This window comes from Ostrea edulis, chromosome 1 (genome assembly GCF_947568905.1).
Source record: "Ostrea edulis chromosome 1, xbOstEdul1.1, whole genome shotgun sequence".
NCBI lineage: Eukaryota > Metazoa > Mollusca > Bivalvia > Ostreida > Ostreidae > Ostrea > Ostrea edulis.
In genome coordinates, this window is record NC_079164.1 from 26,500,273 (window position 1) to 26,526,917 (window position 26,645).

General features: G+C 35.1%; 1 protein-coding gene across 1 annotated transcript; it reads left to right on the forward strand.

The window, feature by feature from the left end:
* Positions 1 to 766: 766 nt before the first annotated feature.
* LOC125663828 (von Willebrand factor D and EGF domain-containing protein-like) lies at positions 767 to 22,791 on the forward strand. The gene is made up of 19 exons (XM_048896220.2): positions 767 to 1,026; positions 7,988 to 8,185; positions 10,562 to 10,720; positions 10,833 to 10,874; positions 11,111 to 11,358; positions 11,877 to 11,963; positions 12,057 to 12,434; positions 14,198 to 14,347; positions 14,612 to 14,818; positions 15,327 to 15,532; positions 16,794 to 16,862; positions 17,025 to 17,304; positions 18,302 to 18,451; positions 18,920 to 19,112; positions 19,304 to 19,488; positions 20,021 to 20,278; positions 20,461 to 20,500; positions 21,131 to 21,227; positions 21,708 to 22,791. The coding sequence occupies exons 1-19, from the start codon at positions 981 to 983 to the stop codon at positions 21,910 to 21,912; spliced, it is 3,198 nt and encodes a 1,065-aa protein (XP_048752177.2). The 5' UTR covers positions 767 to 980; the 3' UTR covers positions 21,913 to 22,791.
* The last annotated feature ends 3,854 nt before the right edge of the window (positions 22,792 to 26,645 follow it).

The following is a 26,645-nucleotide window of genomic DNA, read 5'->3' on the forward strand; positions in this document are numbered from 1 at the left end:
CTGACGTGTTATTTTGACTACGGATTACTCCGTTTACCTGATCAAGATGGAGGGATCACATCGGGTTTGACCGGTTCACAAGTGATACTTACTCCTCTTAGACACCTAATCCCACTTCTGGTGTGTCCAGGGGTACATGTTCGCCGAACATATAATTCTGCATTTTTATGGGATTTATAAGATATGATCACTGTTCGTTATCCTCACGTTTCCTTAACTGTAAACCAGGGTCAAAATATAGCAAAAATGAAGTGAAATTGATAGATAAAATATCAAAATCAGCTTTCAGAGCTAACCAAACGAGAACTGATCCGATCTTTGTTCACAACTTAGCATGCGATGATAGTAACTTGTACCGGGGCGTTTCGGCACAGATCCTGATATAAAAAGCGAAGCTGACATTCATAATGTGTCAGGTATTGTACTTTAAAATTCTCTATAACAAAGTAACATTTTACTGCTGAAATTCACTGTACTTATATATAATACAATGTAATAATTCAATCATGTCTCCCTAGAGTTCATGAACGTTTTGTAGTCAATTCAATAAATTATCGCTATGTTTTATAAAAAAAAACAAAAAAAAACAACCATATCAATATTTTCTTGATAGTAAGCTTTCGTACTCTAAATTTTGTATTTTTTAAAGGAATTATGAAATTGATAACTGTTCGTTATTTTAACTTTTTAATTCAGGAAAAAACTTTAAAATTTGATCGATAATAAAACTTGGTTTTCCCGTAAACATTTAGAATTAGTTGGCTCTATTATTAGATCATCAAACCTGTATTTTGCTTCCTGCTTGAATCTTTGATTTTAATGACATGCGTCTAAAGAACACCTGTCTTGCATGCAAAAGATCATTGGATATATTATTCATTAAGATTTATCTGATCGATGTGATTTAAAGACTATTTTGGAAATGTTCTGTGTATTAGAACACCTTGGTCTGCTGAACTGTCAGAACACATATACACACAATGATATTAGGGCTGGCTGTCTTGCTTCTCCTCCAGGAATCCCATGGTATGTAGTTATTTAAGAAATGAAAGTAAATATTCTTATTAATTTTATACGCTGTACGTTAACTGGGACAGTTTAGGTCTGCTTCATAATATGCGCAAATTAAATTGTCCCAACGTACTTTATATCGTATAGAATGAGCATAAAATATTATAGTTTAATTTTAAAGGACACTTTCAGTGCGATTTAACAGATGAATATCAAGAGAGAAAAAATAATTCTATGCGGAGCATTATTGTTCACGTGACAAAAACAGAGGAACCAATAACATTGAGACATCAGCTGTCATTCCCAGGACGACTTAAACGTAGCTGTAATGACTACTGATAAAGTCAAATGGAGCAATTGAATTGTCGACTTCATATTTCTGACATCTTCTCAAGAACCAAATGCAATTATCCAAATTCAGATATATTTGGAAGAAAAGATCATTGCGAAAGAAAATGTGTGATATCCCCTTACAAGAGAAAATCATTAAGAAATTGCGAAAATAGATTACATGTGTAAAAAAGTCTTTTTCTCAAGGATGACAGACAGGGCAATAATAGGTGTTTCATATTCTACCCAAAGTCGTAGGAATCACAAGGGAAAGATTCGTCTTATTGGTATGAAATCATCCTTAGGTAGTATACATTTAATTTTATATCTATAGAAACTCGCCCTTACTGACAAAATTTCAACAAATTAAAATCTACACTAAATTGCTTACATACTAGTCTCAAATTGCCAAATCTAATAGTACCTTTGTGAATTTTGAGATTTAAAAAAAGGTGGTCCCTGTCCAACTCTTAGAATGTCCGTCGGAAGGGACGTTAAAGGGTGTCCTGTGTCAAGGATCACAACCCCCTTGACACGCAAAAGATCGTTTCCCTGATGTTCGAAAAAGAGTAGGCTCACTGAGGGCCGTCAGGAAAACTCAAACACTCACAATCAAACATAATCCTATTACTTAACCGCTGTAAAATGACTCAAATATTGAGATCACTGTGAAAACTTGAAAATGGAAATCACGATTTTTTCAGTTTAGAAAAAATGAAGTATCTAGTAGTTAGACGATAAATCATATACACACAAAATAGTTTGTCGTCTGCCAGTGACTTTCATATATATTCATTAAATTTACAGTTTCTTAGTAACAAGTATTTATCCACCATGATTCTATCAGAAATTAATTTTATTAGTATAGATTATTTACCTGAAGGCTCTTTTGATATTTAAGAAAATAAGTTGTTTACAGCTAGCATTGCTAAATTCAGAAATCCATACATCTATATATCTTATTTACCAAAAACAACTTAAAGTCTGTCAAAATGTATCGGTGAAAGGAAAAGTGAAGATAACGAACAGTGATCAATCTCATAACTCCTATAAGCAATGCAAATTAGAGAGTTGGGCAAACACGAACCCTTGGATATACCAGATATGGGATCGGGTGCCTCGGAGGAGTAAGCATCAACTTTCAATTGGCCACACCCGTCATGAGCCCTATGTCTTGATCAGGTAAACGGAATTATCCGTAGTCACAATCAGAGTGCCAAGAACGGCCAACAATCGGTATGAAACAAGTCAGACAGCATTTGACTCAATGATAGTTTGTATTGGCAAACTAGGTCGTTATAATGACCATAGAATTTCCGGAATGCTGATATTAAACGAGACTGTCGAAACTCCTGCACCATCAACTTGATTGTAAGTAGCCTGTCTCGATTGAAATACTGACCACACGCAGAACAAGTTCTTGCGTATCAAATCATTAGAGAGACATATACACAATATACAGGTGCTAATGAAATATTGCTACATGTACATAAATATGGGAAGTTGACGATGGAGAAGCTGAAATCATCCCGTTTGTCATAAACTTGAATTGTTAGTTTGCTGGTAATCTCTACGCGTATTTCCAATAAAATATCTAAGTATGAAGCAGAAGTGAACGACTCGGTGGTGACCTTTATTTGGAGTTTACACGGATATATCGAATCAACATATGAATGAAAATTATTATTGTTAATAGCTAAAACGTCGTCAATAGATCTAAATGTATAATTGAAGGCCACAACAAGAGATTTTTTTCTTCTCACGTAGAAGTTTTGAAGAAATTCTGCTTCATAAGAATGTAAAAACAGGTCACCTAACAAAGGAGCACAATTCGCGTCCATGGGAATTCCAGCATACTGTTGGAAGACCTGATCACCAAAGACCACGGAGATATTGTCAATGAGGAACTCTATCCTATATTTTATTTCAAAGTACTACAAAGTACCTTTGCGTGGAATCAGCGTGGTGTTTAACAAAGTACATGTAGTATTTTGGATGACTGATCACTAGACGTAAAACTTATACGGTACCAATTTTGATGCACCAGATGCGCATTTCGACAAATAATGTCTCTTCAGTGATGCTCAACCGAAATGTTTGAAATCCGAAATAACAGTAAACTTGTAGGCCCTATTTTAGGGAAAAACAGTGTGCCAAAAAAGTGGAGTCAAATTCGTCCAAGGATAAGAGCTATGCATGAGGGAGATAATCCTTAAAGACCCAACTTTAAGTTAACGCCCCCAAATTTTACCTGTGTCGCGATCAATGATAAGCCGCTGGTCAATCAAACTTTTAACAATAGAGCTAAGGTTGATTGACATTTGCAGAGACCGTGGTCTATAGCTACCTGAGAAAGATGTTTTGATAACAATCATGGCTAATGATGACCGGAAGTCTTCAGATCTCGAGGAAAGTCCCAGTATACCTGAGTTTTGATAGCATTGACTCGCACCTAGAATATTTTAATTTCTAACGTCCCCTATACAATGCAATTTATCATCGTATTTTCTCTCTCCGTCTTTATACATGTATTATAGATTAAACAATCAGAAATCAAACAATAATAATAAAAAAAAACCAAACAAACATAAGTTATTGGAATATTTTCTATTAATGATTTATTGTGGCTTTATATTTATAAAAAACATGAACAATTCTTTATTGGCGCAGCACAGTAACATGTATAATGGTTATATTGCCCATGCGTAAAACTGTTACAGTAGTTTAAAAAAAAATGCTTCTGTTTGAGATACCACATGGATTATAAATTACACAATCAGAAATCAAACAATAGTAAAAAAGCATAAATAAGTTATTGAGATATTTCTATTTATAATTTATCACGGCTTTATATCTAGAGAGAGAGAGAGAGTTACTGAGATATTTCTATTTATAATTCATCACGGCTTTATATTTATAGAGAGAGAGAGTTATTGAGATATTTCTATTTATAATTTATCACAGTTTTATATTTATAAAGATAAAGAGAGAGAGAGAGAGAGAGTTATTGAGCTATTTATAATTTATCACGGTTTTATATTTATAGAGAGAGAGAGAGAGAGAAATGTGTAAAACTGTAGCAATAATATAGATGAAATGATATGGCATGGCAATAGTGTTGCATACTTATGACAATAATTACTCATTTAGTCAATGATTGAGAGTAAGGGAGAGAGAGAGAAAGGGGGGTTAGACTAGCTATGTGTCAGCTTCTGTTTGGGATACCATCGTTACACAAACACTACGTCCACAGAAACCCTAAAGAGAGAGAGAGGGGGGGGGGACTTCGTGTCAGATTCTGTTTGGGATACCACCATTACGCAAACACTACAGCTACAGAAACCCTACAGATGGCCCATATTGACGGGTATCTTGATCATTCTTCATTTGGTTGTACATGTACACAGATCTACTAGGATTTATTCATTCTCTCGAAACATGGATATTTTACCTACTACACCCACGACACCGCGAACTCGCAGGACACCAGGAAGTGCCCGGAAACGCCGTGTAATATTATATTTCGGAAATTATTTATATACGATATATAACAATTTAATTAGAAGTTTTAAAAAGCAAAGGTTTAGAAATGGGCTAAACCTGTCATTTGCAATATATAAATATGACCAAGTTTGAAGGTTTACGGGAAATATAAATGCGGTATGCATGTAGGTAGAAATTTTAATTATTTTTTTTGTTGTACAAATCAAGACACTAAGCATAATTTGTAATAACCTGAGAAATTTCCTGTGTATATCATAAAAATATACACAACAACCGATCTCTTGGCCAGGTAAATTCCAGGTAAATAACATTGACCATGGAGAAGCTCCACCCACATTCAGTCATCCGTGGAGCAACCGTACGGTGTTTTTTTTTAAATGAATTACTAAATTTTATCACAGCCATTAAATATACATCCGTATTTTCAAGCTAGTAACGAAGTAGTCAGCTACTGGACTGTAGAGACCCTCGGGGATTTCCGTTTTCCTTATTTTTGTTGAAGAAGCAACTGTCTATGATGTCAGAAAGTCTAGCCTTTTAATTCATCGGGGGGAATGATTGTATAAAATGTTGAAAAGTCATACGTTTTGATGTTGTTGATTTGAGAATAGTTTTACTAAACTTTCTTCAAAATGTTTTAGAATCCACATTTAATTTACACAACTTCTGGCATATGTAGTCGCGCAGAACGTTTGAAGTTTCTCCTTTACAGTTGTTAATATTTTCTTGAAGAGCAAAGATAGAGGCTTGGTAGAACATTTACTCAATCCAGCAATGTATCTTTGTTTGTAAGGGTTTTTATGAAGTTTAGGAATCCAGTATAGGTACGGTAACTCGTATTCATCCGACCTATTGATTGGGATATTAAATGTGTCTAAAAATGAAGCATGATTTTGAAGAATTTCATCTTTTGAAAGGGCAATTGGAGTATAAGTACGATTGTCAAAAGTGGAATCAATGCAAAGTCCGTTTAAAATACAGTTGTAATAATAAGCCTAACAAACAAATATAATATTACTACAAGCTTTGTCAGCTGGAACCAAAACAAGTTTCTCATGTAATCTATCTAATGCTTTTATCACTTCTGGTTTACTAAACACAGAAGGATAAATGATACGTATGTTTGTTTTGATGTGTCTAATGCGGGATTTTGATATTCCTCTTATACTTTTAATCCATTTTAACCATGTATCAAGTTCTTAAACTTGCTTAAATCATCTTTGATATACATTAGCTCTTTCACATGCCGGTAATAAAAATAGAACAAAACCAGATGACCATCTTACCCATAAAGTGCAAAATGGGGAGTATTTTATTTTAGTTGGGATTTAAAAATGGCAGGTTTGGAACATTCTTTGAAGTAATTGAAATTGTCACAAACGAAATTTAGACTCTTGTAACTTTTAAAGAGAAATTAAAAACTTTTTTTAAAATCTCAATCTCATAATTCCTATGAAAAATACCAATATAAGAGTAGAGCACACACGTACCTCTTGACACACCAGAGATGGGATCAGGTATATAAGAGGAGTAAGCATCCCCTGTTAAAAGGTTACACCCACCGTGAACTCTATTTTTACGTAGTAATAGTCTATTTTCACCTGCATGCGTGTTATGTCTCAACTGATTAGAGTATTTGTGCATGGTCAGTTTTAAAATCAAGGCAGGTTACTGGGTATTAAGTTGATTGTACTCGGGTTTCAAAAGTCATTTTCAAAGTCAGTATTTGCAAATTCTATGGTCGTGATAATGATCAACATGGGATGATTACTCCTTCTAGACACCTTATATCACCTCTGGCATGTCAAGGGGTCCATATTTACCCTTTACTTAATTTTGTATTCTTTATTGGATTTATGTTCGTTATCTTTACTTGTTCATTGTTTTATATAACATATGATTTCATTTTTAAAATCTCTGCTTGATATCATTGTTCTTTATCTTGATCATCATTTCTCTATCAGTGATAAGAAATAAAGCTTCTTACAGTGGGTAAAGCGTTTCAAGGTATCAAAATCGTAAAAATCGACTGACTTCATTCCACATAATTGACTTTTTTCCTACCATTTACAAAAATTCATATCAGAGTTTATCAACATGAAAAGCGATAAGAAATAATATATCGTAGCAACATATTGCATATCTTTTGTTACGTCATCCGTCCGCTATAACAATCAATGGTTAACGACATCACACGGTATATATAGTATTTCATTAAATTTATGACAGAAAAGTTTTTCTCATCTGATTAGCTAAAACATCACTTCTGGTGAGAAAACAAAATGTCTACCACGCAATTCTGCACAAAAATGAGCATATCAATTTATCACTGTGGTCATCTATTCTAATATAGAGGATTTACATGTTTTCCATGTGACGTCATTTAAATCCCCTATCTTCTGCTGTGACGGCAATGTCTAGAATACACTCCAAAAATTCATAATACTATCACTTTTTTGACAATACAAAACAGTACGTATATAAATGTAGAGTCATTTCATGAAAAAACTGTTGGATTTTTATATGGTAGATTGTCTCGGTAAATATCACTGCCCTGGGGTTGACAGAGGTGTCAATCTAACTCAAAGTCGATGATTGCACATAATCCCATGACTGAGAGTTTTCTCTGTCTTAATTAATTAAAACAACACACCTATTGTTACTAGAAAAATAAATATTCTACACGAGAGGTGAGCATTGAATTCATTCATCGTGTGACGTTCTAATTACCAATTTGGAATTATGACTTAAAAAACCTCCTGTCTCGCACTATCATGGCACATGTCTAGGATGGATTAAAAACTACGGTATTCTGCAAAACAGTTATTGATGAATCATATCATCTTGCCATTGTCACTTCCGTTGTTTGGGAAGACAAGGAAGCATTCTCACTTCTTCACATGTACAGAAAGCAATACTACCAATGTAAAGTCAATTTAATGAAAGAAATGTTACCTTTGGATAGCAATCGACAGCTCGATTTATAATATCTCAAAAAGTAATATGAAACTCGGCTATTGGCCTCAGAATATATTACTTTTTCACTGTCAATCTTATTGAAAGTAAACAATCGTATATTGGTGAATTCAAATCCAATCATGCTTTACAACTGCAATTAAACTACTGATTTCAAACATTTCAGGATTTCACAACGACCCCGAGCCCTGCACGTCAGAGAATACGTCTACAGTAATAATCAGCGAAGAAGTGTCTTGTATCAAGGTTCATGAACTTTCCAATATGTCTTACTTCTGGCTCCGCCCCCAGCTCCCTGATGGACGCCCACTAGTACTCTCTGATGAATGTGCCTGCACATTTGGTTGTCCCTCCTACCTTAACGGTTAGTGTATCTAGGAATAAACCTGATTGCATTAAAAGCTAGAATATGTAGATAGAGAGCTGCCTCCATATGATTTCTCGTTAAAGACCCACTTAAAGAAAGAAAGAAATCCGTCAACTGTGACTACCACAGGCAATTGCATCGCTTGGGGTCGATTTTACTATTAAATAGTACTCTTTAATAGTAAAGTCGACCCCAAGCGATGTTATTGCCAGTGGTGACTAAGAGAGAAAGAGGTATAGTGAATGGGAGGAGGAGGAAGAGATGGATCTTCTTCATGTCACAAAAAGGTTACTATTGTGCTTCGTTTATCTGGCCAATGCCGCGATGAATGGGAGAAATATCAAAAGAGCCTAATATTGATTTTGATGCATAATTGGTTGGCATGTCCCATGGAGAATCTTTAGAGGTATCAAAATTGTTCCTCACAAAGTTTGGGGTGTATAGGAATTACAAAGTTCGTATGTCCATTATTCATCCGTCCATCTTGACTGAACCTTAACTTTGTATTACAGGGATACATTAGAAGCACACACTTCACACAAATTGTGTTTATAACCCTATTAAAGAAAACAGAAATATATTTTCTACGCGATAACTTTGCAATAGAGAGTCTTAGTACAAGTTTTGCTTATCACCATTGGTTATAACCCCAAAAGGTCATTTGTCCAAGGTCAGGACCTGTCATACAATTTTGAAATATTTGCCTCTGTGGTTTCTTAGGTAATGATTAAGGCAAAACAGGATAATCAGATGGTATGTCAAGACCATGAACCAAGACATAATAATCACGTTCACCAGTAAACAAAATAGATGTTTATATATCAACTCTGTAATGGTAAGACATGAAGAGTATATTCTTCAGTCTTGACACAAAGATTACTTAGAAAGAGAGTGTGTATTGATCCTGAACCGAGTTCATTTGTACTTGTCTTGACCCTGAACATGATAATTGACAACTGGTCAAGATCGCAGAAATTCGAGTCTTGTCCATACTGTAATGAATATCCCTCTGTTTAGATGAACCTCATGGAGGTATTAGACCTGTTACATGTAACACAGGGATAGATAGAGGCCCAATTTATATAAACTCAAATACGTTCAAATATGATATTTAACGATATCTTCAATTCAATTATTCCGTGCAATAATTGAATTAATGCGCACTCATTCAATTGATGATAGAAATAATTGATTTGATGCGCACATCAATTAAGTTGTTGCTCTCATCAATGCAATTGATGTGTGCATGAATGTGGTGGAATTGTTGCTCACAAAATTGTATTTGGAGCTCGGTGTAAATTATTTGAAGATATTTTTGATTAATTACAACGCTTTTGTATAAGGATTGAATGCGCGCTTCAATTCTTTTACAAAGAGCAACAATTCAATTAAAAGGATTATTAATTCAATTTTCGATATGTTGAATTTAAGATATTTCTAATTATATATAGTTGCTCTCTCTTTTAAAAACTTCGAAAAGAGCAATGGTTCAAGTATTGCGCGTATTAATTGAATTCAAGGGAGCAATTATTCAATTATTGGGCACATTAACTGAATTGATGCATGAATTATTGATCTATTCATTTTAATTTTGATGCGCATCAATTCACTTGTTGGTATCAATTAATTTGATGAGAGCAGCAATTCAATTCTAGCGCGTATCAATTCAGCAAAATGGTCAATGCAATCAAAAATTGAATTCATGCCAGCAATAATTCAGAATTTAAGATATCATTAATCATTTAGAGAGACCTTTAATAGAATTGTTGCATGCATTAAAAGAGATGATGATATCTTCAAATATTTGAAGATGTCTTCAATTATTTGAGTTTATGTTAACTTGGCGTTCCATATAAACCAAGGTGATCTCATCATTATTTGGCATAAATACTCAACTAAAGGTCACATGAATTAGAAATTTCATCTTGTATTCATATATGTGGAATTTAGAATCCCCTGGGGTTGTTTTCCTGTTTGCTCTAGTTGAACCCCCTTTACACCCAGTGTCAAGAAACGTCAAACATTAAAGTGAAGCTCAGAGGAACCCGATTTTGTAAAAAAAAAAAAAAAAAAAAAAATATCAACACATTGACTTACGGAGAGTCATGACATAAGCAAAAAATCCTACATTGATTTTGGGGTTTAAACTTTAACCTTGGTGACAGATTTACACTGATTTTCTTCCAATGTAAATACATGTGGTAGTTAGAGATGCAGCATTTCAAATATACCGAAATTGTTAGGATGTCCTGTGGGAATCAGCTCAAATTGCCTTTGTAGGAGCCACAACAGAGTATCCACTGGTTGCTTTTAATGAGTTTATTTATAGATGATATTATCATTGTTGTAATAATAATTATTATTATTATCAAGACACTCTTCCTGCAAACGGTACTGAGAAGATCAAACTTTTTTCGACATGTTACTCACCTTGGAGGATGATGGTCAGGAAATGCGACGGTTTCTATGTGTTCTATGTGGATTCTATAACTCATTTCTATTCCGAATTCCGTCAGGAAACCATATGTCTAGGTAAAGACCTCAATGTTTTACTGTGTTTTGAAGGTTGTCTATTTTTGAAATGTAATGAATAATGTATCATTTATATTTTTCTTGTTGGTTTTAATGATCATGTTTTCTTCAGCTCCGTATCAAGAATCATGTAAGAAATCGAAGAATTCTACAGGTTAGTGAATATCTACAGTTGTAAAGTATTTCAGTAACCTTTTAATGTAATTGTAGGTTTAAAGTATCTTAAATACTTTTTACAAATAACGATGGAGTACGTTATCATTGTATGTTAATTGCACCCTCAACTAAATTATCAGATACATTTTATATTAATGGTTGTACCAAATATGACCTAAATGCTTACAACAGATATTAAGCTATGCCTTCAACGATTCTATCCTCAAAAATTAGATAGTGACCTCCACGTGTGTCCAGAAGTGAGAAGTTTCCACGAGGAGACCGAGGATGGATTGACCATGGAGGCAGTCTTTAAGTGTCTATTCCAACCAGTTCCTGGAAACATAGAGTATGATGTAGACTGGTACATTGATGGAACCCTGGTGAACAACGCCAGATTCTCTAGGGTCAGTTACAGCAACATAAACGATACTGTACTACGTCCACGACACTGGACCAACAACTTCACTATGAGTTTCCAGGTAGGTAAATATAGTGAGAGAAAACTTACCTCTCCGAATATTTCCCCTTTCTACTACTATCTACAACAGAGAGAGAGAGAGAGAGAGAGAGAGAGAGAGAGAGAGAGAGAGAGCAATAGAGAACTAATCTTTTCCCCGTCTACTCCCTGCAATGAATTACAGTTCACATATATAAAGAATGCATCCTTAAGGTTAAAGGATACCAGAATTTTAGCCACATCCAATGAAGTACGATTTTACTGTGCCCATATGGGATTTTTATCATTTGATCAAACAGCAACAATGTAATCCCGTCTTTGATATATAAAAGACGTTTGTGAAGGATTTCAATTTTGAAGCAGTGTTTTACCATTGAATTTACAGGTAAAAATGTGTTAACAATGCGAAAATAAAATGGTGTAATCGGACAATTTTGTGGTAAACTAGGGGTTTTAACAATAATAAAGCATTTGTAAATTGTCTCTTTTTTTGACATCCTGTCCATACAAATGTTTAGTGTTTTGCTGAACTCTTTACAGGTATCTTGTGCTGTACAGGCAAACGATATGTCGTCTGGAACTGAAGGGGATTTTCATGAAAGTTATACATATTTCGCTGGCGTTAAGGTATTGCTACATGTGTCTTTGTTATGTACATGCGTATGTATGAACAAATATCCTTTCAACATGTGCTCACGTCAAACCTCATCTCCATTTTAGTCGGATCGTATACAGTATTCAGTGATTGAGGGGGAGACCATTCAGATTGGTCTCCAGGCAACAGTTCCATTCAGTTGTCCGCCAGTTTTGAGTGACGCAATGAAAGCCTCTCATTGTAATTTCCAATTCTACATCTGGACCCCAGGAGAGGAGGGAAAGTGCGTGAATGGACAGATCAGCAACGGAGTTGCCTTCAAGGATAACCCCTGTGGAATTGTGTTCGGCTACAAAGACAGAAGGACATCTCTCAGTGTTACCGGCTATATTGACGGATTGGTCAACTTCAGAGAGAGAAGATCGATTTTGAAAGTGGCCTCTACTCGAAATCCTATGGACTCATCTGGGATATGGAATGGTGTTAATATTCCGGATATTACAGTAAGTCCTAATTATCTTGAGGTTTGGTCCCATGGGGATCTGGGTTATAATGGGTCCTCAATGCCCCTTTGCTTGTCGTAAAAGGCGACTCAATGGGACGGTCCTTCGGATGAGACCGCAAAAACCACAGCAGTTGTGGCACGACAAAGATCCCTTCCTGCTCAATGGTCATAAACGCCGAGCATAAGCCTAAATTTTGCATCCCTTCACCGGCAGTGGTGACGTCTCCATATGAGTGAAATATTCTCGAGAGGGACGTTAAACAATATTCAATCAATCAATCAATCTAGCAATTTGTTGGGGGAGGGGGCTGAAATTATTCAGGTGTGTCTATGGAAATTTGTTTAAGAGTTGAGCTTTGTTTAAATTTGAGATTTCGTTAATCATCAAACAAAGTTCGTTGTTCTCTGTACACTTACTTACTAGTACTAAAGCTTTCATGAAAGGTGAAGATAGCGAACAGTGATCAATCTCATAACTCCTATGAACAATGCAAAATAGAGAGTTGGGCAAACACGGACCCCTGGATATTCCAGAGATGGGTCAGGTGCCTAAGAGGAGTAAGCACCCCCTGTCGACAGGTCACACCCGCCGTGAAACCTACACTGTATATCTTGATCAGGTAAATAGAGTTATCTGTAATCAAAATCAATGTGCCAAGAACGCCTAACAATCGGTATGAAACACGTCAGACAGCATACTTTAAGACATTACTAAAATACGAAATACCTGAGGTATGGAAGACCTGAGCGGACATGTCCGTGGTCATAAAAAGCGAAAAGTTGTACGAGATATCGAACTACACAATCCGTTCCCGTGATTTACAAAATCGTGAGCACGAATTACTAATGCCTTCCTAAGGATTATCAAATCCTTGTCATGTATTGTCAATTCGACAAATCATTCCTTTGGATTATGAATCTTTCCTGATGAATTACCAATCCGTACCTACGGATTACCATCTCGTTACCAACGCTCTAAATTAACAGTTCCACTCGCAAAATGTGGAAAGGGAGCATCCCCCCAAAAGTAAAACGCATGAAAATAAAAATACGTATTTGTAATTACTTTATTTATCGTTCGCCATGATTTTTTGTATATACGGGTTGTTGAATTTAAGGAAACAAAGTATTAGATCAAAATTGGTACCGTATAAGTTTTACATCAAGGGAACGAATTGGGTTATCGTTGGTAATGGATTGTTAATCTGTGAAAATGATTTGATAATCCGTGATAATGATTTGATTATCCGTGATAATGATTTGACAATCCGTGATAATGATTTGATAATCCGTGTGAATGATTTGATAATCCGTGTGAATAATTTACTAATCCGTGGATACAGTTTATTCGAATTCAGACATGTTTCTAAAGGTCTGTTGTAGTACATACCGACATTTATCCCCATTTGCACGACAGAGAATTGTCACTGCTACTGTTTCTGTACGCCATGTATAAGTCTAAAATTGCGTTACTTCATCACATATGATAACATTTCATCATAAGGAAAATATTCTTGACGGTACCATTGAGTAATTTGTTTTATATAAGGCGCTATATAAATTGTATCATTATAATTATTATTAAAAGAAAAAACAAAGCCTAACGTTTCCTGTGTAACAGGTTTTAAGCACATATTGGTTTTTAAAAATTATTCCCGTTTTCCCCATAACGTGAAATATCATCGTCTTGTGGAGATATTCAATTTTAGGATTGCCGCGTACAAAGTATGACTTGATTTTGACCTTTATTCTGCACTACAGGTTATTGTGAAAGATAAAGACGTCCTAGTGTCGGGTAAATTCTGTGCTTCCTACACAGATCCACACCAGAGGACGTTTGACGGGAAGTACTTTTCCAATCAACGGGCTGGGGAATTCCTGCTGTACAGACACAAAACTCTACCTTACACGGTATTATCTCCGGGTAATATACATGTACATGACAAGGAAATTACAAAATAAACATTTAAAGGATATAAAAATGTCTAGCATGCTTATATGAAGATCAATATAAGCCTAATTTAAAAACAACTCACTTGTAACGAAGATATAAATCTTAAAGATCATTGAAGTCAAAATTACTTAAAGTCAATTTCTTTCTTGCGCTGTCTCCTAACTTAGCTATTCTTATTCTGAACCATGGTTGTTATAAATCACTGTTTCTGACAATTCTAGGTACATGTGTTATATTCCGCATGTATTTGGGGACGCGCTACATGCAATTGTGGCATCGCTATCAGAAGTGGTGGAAGTCTCTTTTCTGTCCGCACTTGTAAAGAAGTGTCCACAACTTGGACGAAGACCTTTCAAGTTCCAGAAGAGAAAAGTGAAATATGTAATGAAAACGATCTACGTATTCAGAAATACTGGCGTTATTATACGGTAAGAGAATGAAATATTCAGCGGAATGCTGACTGCCAATACAACCTATCATTGGGTCAAATGCTGTCTGATGTGTTTCATATCGATTGTTAAGCCGTTCTTGGGTTATAGGCTTTATATTGCTCATAGGCGTTAAGAGAATGATCACTATTCGTTATTTTCACCTTTCATCCATCCCAATTGTTATTCTATACGAAAACAGTAGGCATGATAACACAAGATATATGGTGTCTTTGAAACGTAATGATTTGTAATAATACTAATATCATGCACTTGATACTTCTAATATATACCGAGGAACTTGCAAACTTCATAATTGTTTACCAACATTATTTATTCAGGAACCATTTATTTCCTTAATTCAAAGGATTGAACGTCAAAGAATTGTAGAAATGTTTAGGACAATGTTGGAAAAGAATTGAAAAAAAACCCTGTTCAGCATTATTATTTTTCCTGATTTCTTTGGGTGGCATACCATGTACTAAATTGTTGAAGACGTTTCATTCAGGTAACATTTCCGAGCGGCACCGTGGTATCGTTTTCGGTGTCCTGGTGGAGTAGCTGGGTCGGCAGTATTCGTATCCGGGCCTCTGTTTCTGACATCGGAAATACAGAGGGGCTGTGTGGACTTGTCAATGATGACGTCACCGATGACTTCCTTCCTAAAAATGGACACAGTGCAACTGATATAGATAGATTTGCCGAATCATGGAGGTATATTTTTCCATTTTATCCAGAGAGAGAGAGAGAGAGAGAGAGAGAGAGACGTCAATATATATATATATATATATATATATATATATATATATATATATTTCATGTTCCTTTGAAAACATTTCACTCAACTTAAAACGTCTATAGCTGTTGATGTAGTGCCAAAGAATTTGAACTGTGCTTAGCGCTCAAGGCCGTAGTCTAAGTGAGAGTTCTTTATCGTATCAATGCCTGTCACGACACAAGACTTCCATTTTTAATGTCATACCCGAAAGACCTGTGACTGTCACTTCTGAATTTCGAGGGTTTGGCGAAGGAGCTATCACTACCTATGTTTACATCTTATGTTTGATATACCATGATACGAGTATAGGGCTCGAACTCAAGAAGCGAATGCTCTACCAGGGTTTTCGTTAGAACTCCTCTTAGGTTTTAAAGGATAGCAAACAATTCTCTTTGAATATATGTATGGTCTTTCTTTTAGTCCATAAATTAAATAGGGATCAAACGGGGTCTTATTCTAGTAAATGCTGAGTATTTTACCCCACGCCATTGAAAATTTAGTAACCTACCTTTGTGATATCATGATTGTGTTCAACAAGCTGTAGATATGCAATTTCATTTTCGGGCATTTCGTATGACTGTATTTTTCGGGGGAGTAACCAAATAAATTTATCAATGATAGATTCTATCCAATTACAAGTAATCATAATAATAATAATAATTGGTTTTATATAGCGCTTTTTCCAGCGTATGCTGATCAAAGCGCTTTACAATGCATTAGGGTCAAGAATAACATCAGGTCTGTAAGAATGAATTACAACAAACATGTTTAGAAACGGCGATGAACTTGTGCGTGTGATACCCATAGTTATTGCTTTATATACCGCAAATGGCCTGAAATATTCCGGATGAGAGAGAGAGAGAGAGAGAGAGAGAGAGAGAGAGATTTGGGATTCACGCTTGATTCATTGTAACTGTATATATTTTATGCCGTTGAAACATTCATGGGAGAAACATTGAATATTGAAGAATATCTTTGATCGGATGTTACCGTTGGTTTATGATTTTCAGAAAAATCACATTAATTTCTTTGCGCCAGATACACATATAGTACTGTATCCGGAAGATCGTCTCATCGAAGTTTAATTTTACTGTGTGGTTTTATCTTTTATTTTTTAGTTTCGTTACGTTAGTAAATACTCCATCAACTTGTCAACATTTCTTTCGTAACAAAAATGGTTTTCATTTCATTGTACAGAATACCAATGAACTCTGCAGACGACAGTTTATTTGTGGAGAATCCAAAAATTCTAAGCGAATCCTTCTCGTAAGTAACATTTCGGGTTTTTATATTCTGTATCTAGCATTTTAGAAATTGAACGTTTTTTTTTTAGAATTGTATTGTTCTTATTAACCCTAATGAAGTTTAAAAATACAATTTGCATGTAATGCATATTGTGAAGATCTCGTGTCATTTTCTCACCCACAGCTACACTATAGACGACAACACAGACAATGAGAACTACTGCACGTGTCCCTCCGATGAGCCTGTGAATTCTTATAGTCCGGACTTTGAGACACGTAATCAGGCCCACTGCAACCAGACAACTCCAAGCTCCGTGTGCGGAAGTCAGGTTTCCATGGTAACGCATACACCTTCCTGTGGCTCTGCCTTGCGTCGACGGAAGCGCTCTATTGAACCAGATGATGTTGTAGATACTACAGTGCTTACCTATGCTACTGACTTCGATGAAACAGCTGTTTTTAATGTACGTATAAAATTCAATTTTCCTCGTCAAAATCTAAAAACTAAACCCTGACATTCCACAACAGATACTCGGCTACAATGTATATCGAATCTTATGCAGTAAAGATTGTGGTTTTCATGCGGAGGTTTTCCCTAAAGAATGTTATGGATGAAAGGTGAAGATAACGAGCAATATCAATCTCATAAATCCCATAAGCAATACAAAATAGATAGTTGGGCAAACACGGAGCCCTGGACACACCAGAGGTGTAATAAGTAATACTCACGATTCCACCGCTGATGAAACAGCGTGCAGTAGTTCTCATTGTCTGTGTTGTCGTCTATAGTGTAGCTGTGGGTGAGAAAATGGCACGAGATGTTCACAATATGTATTACATGCAAATTGTATTTTTATATTAACCAACTGATAATAGGTTTCCTAATTAATACGCAAGATCGCGACTACTTTTTCCGTCTTGGTTTTAAATTTTACTTTCCGCTTTCAAAGTTTCGTGATACCCAGAATATACGAGAATTTGGGCATGTTGGTAAATAATACCAGTTCTTCAACTTATCGTGATCGATTCACCTGATTTTAACAATGGTGCACTATCACTGCATTGCAGTATACTGAAGTAATGATTCAAGAAAGAAACAAAATACGTAGAAATATCCACAAATAATAGATTTTAATGGAAATGTGGTGGATTTTCTCCCACTGCTGTCAGCCAGGATATTCCCAAAGCTGAGAAGAGCTTGCGTCAAAACATATATCTTCACGAGCTAAATTCAGGAGTTCGTTTTTCCTGTACCCAGACGTTTTTACACACCTTTCATTTAAAAATGCTTTTAATTGTGGAAAGCACGGGTTAAATCATCTTGCGATGCCATGTTTGAATAATATAAACACAAAATGCCAAAGATGGACATGCTTTTCCGGACTTCTTTACAAGAGAGTTGCGCTAACTCGATATTTACGATCTTGCGTATTGTTCTTGGGTATTACTGTATCCCAACAGGTGAGTGACTGGATCAATGGATGGAATGCCACATCGGCCAGAAAGTTTTGTGAGGACGCGTTCGCCTTTGACCCCGCTGTGGAGACCTGTAATGACCTTGTGAACATTTCTTCGGGATCCTATATTGATAGCTGCGTGGAGGACATCAAAGTACGCTTATTATGTTTGTTTATATATCTCACATTTCTTCATTTCTCACTGATCTCTATGCATATTAAATAGTGTTCTCCTTGAGTATTCATGTGTCGAAGATCCAGGTTCGATTTCAGGTCGAAACGACTTAAGTCGTTGAAATGGGTAATTACTGCTCATTTGGCAAACACTCGGGATCAAAAGTAAGAGTATTTGAATGGGGCCTCTTGTCATGGAAGGCATCAGCATAAAAAGAATATATTGAATAGCTCATAATGCCTAGCATATATCTTAATCTAAAGCAAGTGATGTCTCCTAATAAGCAAAATATTCTTGAAGAGACATTAAACTTCTACTAACCAAGTTCAATGTTATATACGCTTTTAATTGTAATTGTACACACATTTTAATATTGGCTTTACGTATTGTTGTCGACTGATCATGATTAATCAATCAATCACTGATGGACACTAAATATGTTGGTAGATGTCCGGTAATACGACTTGGGTTGAGGATACATTGGATACACTTAAAGGGGCGTGTCTTACAGAGGCCCAAAAGCAGGAGGTGTTTTATACTAACTCCTCCTCTAACTCCACCGAGGAGCTGTCGATCATCCAACTGATCACGGCTAAACTTTGCCCCGCCAATTGCTCTGGAAATGGAGAATGTAGAGAGGGTAAGAACTAGACATATTTACTAGATAAAGCAATATCTACTTTGACGACAAAGTCGGTTTCTAATAATGATGGCATGTCATTCAGCTGCTACTCTGCTGCTTTGAAAGGTTCATTCATTGGATGAAGTGAGGATAAGTGAGTGTAATAAAATGTGTGTACAATTATATATTTGTAATAATTTCATCAATAGCTGTGTGTTCCTGCAATGATGGGTTCATCGGAAGTGATTGTTCTGCCCGGAAGTCCATGCCCCCTACCGAATTTTCCTTGCCGTCAGGTGGAATTTGTGATACAAGTAAACGACTATGTCAGCGAACGAACATTGCAGGGACATTCTACTCGGAGGAAGTGTTTGCCAGATTTACTTATATTCAGGTAAGAAGTTTAGTTATTAATGCGTCACAAGAATCTGATATGAATTTTAACGTAGACGGTAAGAGAAATATATCAGAAATAGGGCTTAGACCATAAGGGTTTTAGGTCACCTGAGTCACTCACGTGACCTATTGCTATTGGTCTACGCCCCTCGTCATGCGTCAACAATTGAACATTTTAACTTCTTCTAGATATATTTCAACTCATGGCGTCGTACTTCTGATTCTGTGTACTCCAGTTAATTGATACATGCAATTTTTTCTGATATTTTCTCAACATCGATTGGAATTTTTAAATAATAAAATATCTCGAGTAAAATAGTTTTAAATCTCATATAGTATCAGTAGTAGTCCTGAAACATTACGTTTCTAGTTCTAACGCCAGCATCAACCTCAGTTTAGTGATATACGGTTTGGTTTTTAATTTGTCCCGTTCTAAGGCCATTATTTACGTCAGTGAATTTAATTATCGAGATGAATAGTTAGGAATCTCTGTTATGTTTATAAAACAGTTTTTCATCTTTCTTTTTAAGGTAGGAGAAACGGGGTTTGCAGATAACTTTACTGTGACGAAAAACGCAACCCTTCGGCATTTCAACCTTATAACGGTGTCATTGCCGGAAATTCCCGAATCTTCCCGACGTCTACGTCGTTCGGTGATGGATGGTGTTAACGGCTGGAATATCACACTGAGTTACGATGGTTTAACCTTCGGGGATCAAGTGACTCTATTGGTATACAATAGTCAGAAATACTCGTGTGAAACGCAGACTTTAACCTGCCAAAAACTGGTAAGCAAAGATATTAACCAAGCAATTAGAGACAATGTACAGTGTATATGTCAACTAAAACGGGTTTCAACAAATAATTAGTATATACCTATATATGCAAGTAGAAATTCAAATGGAATACGATTACAAAATGGTATCTACTAGTATATGTTATAATATACTACAATGTAATTCTATTGTAGAAAATCGGAACTGGAATTGATTCTTTATCTTCGAAATCAGGTATGTATATTGTTATAACCCTTAAAGAGTTTGAATTCTAGGTCGTGTGAACTAGACTAAACTCTAGTTTATAATTTACACTGATGAATATTGATGCCACTCTATGTTGCATTAATATAGAATCAATACTGACAGATATATGTGACACTATGTGTTGTATTAGTTTATAATCAATACTGACAGATATCTGTGACACTGTGTTGTATTGGTTTATAATCAATACTTACAGATATCTGTGACACTGTTTTATATTAGTTTATAATCAATACTGACAGATATCTGGGACACTGTGTGCTATTAGTTTATAATCGATACTGACAGATATCTGTGACATTGTGGGCGGTATTAGATTATAACAAATGCTGACAGATATATGTAAGAATGTGTGTTGTATTAGTTTATAATCAATACTGACAGATATCTGTGACACTGTGTGTTGAATTAGTTTATAATCAATACTGACAGATATCTGTGGCTCTGTGTTGTACGTATTAGTTTATAATCAATACTGACAGATATATTCATTGTATAAATGACAGAATGTGTGATACTATGTAACACTATGATTTAGTTTAGAATAAATACTAATGGGTTATTTTTGGCTCTTCCTGTTACACTTTGCCTTTGTAGGTCCCTCTGGGCATCTGGCCGCCATTGCTGGCGTTGTTTGTGGAGTTGTTGTTATAGTAACCCTCATGATCATCATTATCCTCGTGAAAAAGAAGAGGTTTGTAAGCTATATCTATAGTTAATTCATAGTGCTATTAAACTATATGAATGCACTAGTAAAATCGGGGATCGATAATTATATTTGGAAAAATTAAGTATATATTCCTCCCACAAGTTTTCCAGTTGCGGTAGCTCAGTGTTAGTGCGTTTTCGTCGTTACCGTGAGGTCTTAAGTTCGAGCCCTGTTCGTGCCAAGGTCTACGTAAACATACATAGTGATTGCTCCTTCGCCTAACGCTCGACATTTAGAAATGAGAATCACGAGTCTTTCAGATATAACTTTAAAAACGGGTGTCTCGTGTCACGGCAGGTGTAGACACGTTAACAAACCCTTACTGCTAGGACCGTAAGCGCTAAGCATAGGTCTATTTGTGGTACTTCACCTACATATGTTGACATCTTGCTATCTGTGAAAAATTCTACATTGCACATAAAACAAATAACCAACCCACAACAAGTTTCAATATTGATGTTTCAGGATTCCCAACGGTCGGAACCAGGCGGTGATAGGGATACAGAGAGATGACATAAAACAAACACCAACCAGTGACACAGGATTCGTTCTTGGTGGGAATGGTGACTATGGGCCGATCATTTCGTCTCTGCCCCCGATTCAGTATGTGTACCAACAAAAACGGGCAGGGACAGATATATCCCTACATTTCGATGATAAAGAGAATTAATATATCATTGAGACAGTTTTACGTCTTCAAAGGAAATCTAAAACACTATTGTAATAAAAATGGATCAATATAATGTTACTTATAGAATATCTCCGTTACCGAGATGTTTTTAGTAGCCACCTATTTGCATTTCAATCAGAATATAGGAAGAGACGTATGTTGTCATCAGTGTTAGTGATTGGTTTGTTTATATTTACTTGTTTCCTGCAAAATATGTACCCACTTGGAACTTCTTTTTGTTGTTGTTGTTGTTGTTAATTGACTTGTGGAAATCTGGGTATTGTGTTGTTTCAAGAGTTCCCTTGTCTACAACTTTAAGTCTTGTATCCACCAGTATATTAATCATTATTATGCATGTAGTATACTGGTGATACTGTTAGACGATATCTAAATGATGTTGGGGTATTTTACAATGTTTTAATTTGTTGTTTGAAGTACAGCATCAATTCCGATGTTATCCAGGGAAGAAAGAGACTATAACAAGAAGACCTCCACGATAATTGATTGCATAGCAACAAATCAAAAGAAAATATCCCCTTTTCTCCTTGCTGCCAATGATTTAACATTCAACTCAGTAGGGGAAAAAACCTTTCTTCAGCATCAAGATCTAGAAGGCGTAGGGAATTCCAGCACTTTTTTAAATCATCGTCAATACTACTGCTTGATTTTATATGACCTCGAGCTTATTATTTTTTCCGCATTTTGATAGCTATTTTCAGTTGCTACATTTGTGATGTTTTTATCGTAGTATATGCTAAAATAGACCAAGGTTTCGTCTGTTTGATTGGGATTATTGTTTTGTTTTTATTTGTCGAAGATTTTTCAGTGTTGGTGTTATAATTGTATGTTACCGTTTTTCAAAACATGATAGACAAATTCTCTGGATCTTTTTTATTTTTATTGAAATTAATGTATGCCATTGAAAGGTAATTGCAATTACAATAGAACTTTATATGTTCTTTGAATCATTCGATTACAAATACATGAATTCAATTATTTATACATGAAATTACTTAGCAAAAGATATTTCTACATGTATCTAATTCCTTCCCTTTTATGAATGACACACTTTAAGGTACCTCATTACACTAAAATTGTATTTAATGGCTCGTTAAAACATTTCTGATGAAGTATGGTTTCACCATCGAAAGAGTGACACCAGCTATCAATTATTTTATATGAATTTTTTGTGATTTTTTTTTACCGGAATGATAAAAGATGTGTTTTGTTTGTAAATAAGAGATTCTAGAGTCCAAATTTCGCTGTGACTAGGTGCATAATATGAATATCTTAAAAAACATGCCGAAAAGATTCAGATATAAACGTTCTAATTGTTTTAGAAAAAAAATATTTATGAAAATTGAAAACGTTATTTGTTCATATTGTTTTTTAATCTACGGATAAAATCTTCAGCAAACATGTCAGTTAGAAAACAGATATGTCGAAGAAATGTATTATTAAAAAAATTGAAACGAAATGGACAAATTTCAGATATAATTACTACATGTATATTTAAACGAGAAAAAAAAGTACTGATCCCGATCAAACTTGATAGAAATTACTAAAATTATCATATTTTTCCTATTTGTATCCACTGTTCATTAAGTAATTAGTTTTCTTTATAACTTCGTTTAATTTGTAAACCATTTTACACCAAGGAAATGTAGTTTTCTAATTATAATGTTCCCTATGAGTACTTCTTTATAATTCCGATCGGGCTTGGTTCAAATTCGAAAAATCGTAATATTTCTGAATTTTGATCATTTCAATTCAATTTCTTTTTAAAACATATTTCTTTGACATATCCTGTCTCTAATTCACTTGTTTTTTTAAAGATTATATCCTTAGATTTTAAAAATACTAGCAAATAACATTTTCAATTATCATAAACATTTCTTTATTTAAAAAATTAGAACGTCTATCTGAGTCATTTAGGCACATTTTCCTAGATATTCATATTATGCATCAAATCACAGCAAAATATGGACTCTAAAGTATCTTCTTTGCAATCAAAGTACCTTTTTCATTATTCCGGGATAAATCACAAAAATTCCTTAAAAATAATTGAAAGCTTGCATCACTCTTTCGATGGTGAAATCATACTTCATAAGAGACATTTTAACGAGCCATTAAATAAAAAAAATTTGTGTGATGAACTACCTTATATGCAAATAAACTTGACAACCGAAAGTTTCGTCAAGCATGGCGCATAATATGAATCGAAAAACTGGAGCATATCGAAATGATCAGAAACGGTAGAATAGAGTCTCACAAACTGTAAGCTGCAGGTTGTAAATTTATATATTGACTAAGAAACATAAGGCATCATTTGTATTTGCGTAAAGAAAGACAGCAAATGTTTGGAATGATCGAAAATGATGCGAGAGTGAATCACTTTCGCATCTGCACCATTAGGGAGATCCTGAGAAGTTCTACCCTTCTCCCAAAAATAAAAAGTTGGATATGGCTACATTATTGTAGCTATCCAGACATCAATGCTGGAAGCTACTATAATCTTGTGCGCCAAATTGCGCCCTTTTCATGCAAAGGAAATTATTCACAGACAACGCCTTTTCCCACCGCCTTGCTTAAATAGAAAAAAGAGATAACTCTAACAGAAAAAACATCTACAGTTTGCCAAAAATTAATTTATTTTAGAAAACCAATTTTTTGTCTTCATACTTTTGTTTAAGAAATAACAGATAATGAAATGCTCCCAATGGATATCTATCTATCTATCTATCTATCTATCTATCTATCTATACATTACAAAATAACACAATTCATTAGTATCATACTGCAGTCACAAAGGATCAAGTTTAGAGACTGAGTGACCTTAGCTAACAATTCTGTTGCTTTCCGACACAACCTTAAAGTTTGTCCTGAATACCAACTCAATATTACCGATCAAAATACCTCATTCAAGTTCGTGTACCAACATACTAACTGAAGGTGATAGGCTGGATTTCTGTGTATCCTCCGGGTTGATGAACACTGATTGGCTACTTATACTACGATTGTGATTGGATGACTGTACAATGCTAATTGGATTATATTGTTTCAATTCTACAATCTACAATAGTTTCATCACAATATCTCCTCAATATGAAGGGTTCTTGTTAGATTTCCAAAATAGGTTTAAATTTTGTATTGCAGTAATATTACTATATATTTCATATATGGGCCTTGTTAGCTCAGAAGTTAGATCACCTAACTAGAACTGCAGGAGTGCAAAGTTCAATCTCCGATTGACCCAAAGCTTTTTCTCCCCTTCTTACTTAGTACTGTCCATATATACAACCTTCTGTATTGCACACGAGGCCACAACCAGGAACTATCAAAATATACTAATTCTAAAACAGACCCTGATAATATACCCCAAGGTTGTTTTGCTTTTGTTTGAAAAAGAAGATAGGATATAATTAATTGACCCTGAAATATCACAAAAAATTATATATTGTTGAGAAACGTCGCGTTTGACCTTAAATAAGCATGCATATGCATGTGCATATTGACGATTTTGCTTGACGAAGGATATCGAGGCAAATACCTGTTTGCACACAAAATCAAAGGTTAAAGGTAGCTTATAGTTTGATTTAATCAATAACCAAAGTAAATATTTATGTTGCAACCTTTTAAAAGATATTCAACATACATAAACAGAATTATATATACATGTATAAACATCGGAAAATGTCAGAAGATAAGATACTTAAAGCTGACATGAATTATTTTTTTTGAAAGATGTAGTCTCATAACTACAACAGTGAGTTCAAACAAATTTTCAACAACAAAAAATTCATTGCTTAATTATTTTATCTTCTGACCCAATGTTCCCCCAATTATATAGTATATGTATACTTCGATCCTAGGTACCATCTGTTGCCAACCACGTGTTGGTCAGCTCTCAGCACATAATGCCTCCAGTGGCTATTTCTCACTGTTCGGTAATTTGTTTACGCCAGTAACATATTGGTCAGTTCTCTGCGGTCATTTGTCAATGTTCAGCATCTGGCCGGTTTCCATTTCGCAATGTCCGTGATTAGTACAAATACAATGGTTATTCCGGGTTAGTTAACATTGGAATGAATAGAAAGTACATACAATAAATGGAATAGCCAACTCCAATACATTATAACACAAATATCGTTCTACACAGATATCAACAGGCATTTTCAAGTATGTGCTTAGGAAGTTTATTAATGGCAAGGTACATAGAGGACGTTAGATTAAGAATGTATGCGTGAACTAAAACACAGTAATATCTAGATCCAAAGTATCACAGTCTTAGATAGCAGGTATTAATTACAGCCATGAACATCATTCTAATCTAGTTTTGAAATCATGGATCAACTTGACAACGTATCTGAGAAACTCTTCTCAAGAACATATAGAGACTATCTCATAATCTCAGCACTATGCATTTAAACAAGAATCAATCTTTTCCCAAAATTTCGTTTTTCGGGTTTTTTCTCTCCAAATATCCCAAAAGTCTACTTCCCTTAGTTTTCACTGCTAATCGAGCCTCTCGTTCATGTGAGGGGGGACCCAAAATTTGATATATGGTTCGCGACCACTATATCCTAACAGCTAAAACAAACCCCTTTGAAACACAAAATATGAAAAATGGATCCGAAGCTTTATTGTAATCATGGTTTCGAGTTGTGTAGTTTAACGATAGTATTGTCCCGTATTAGAAATACAACATTGCATCAATACTCTTTCATTTTTAC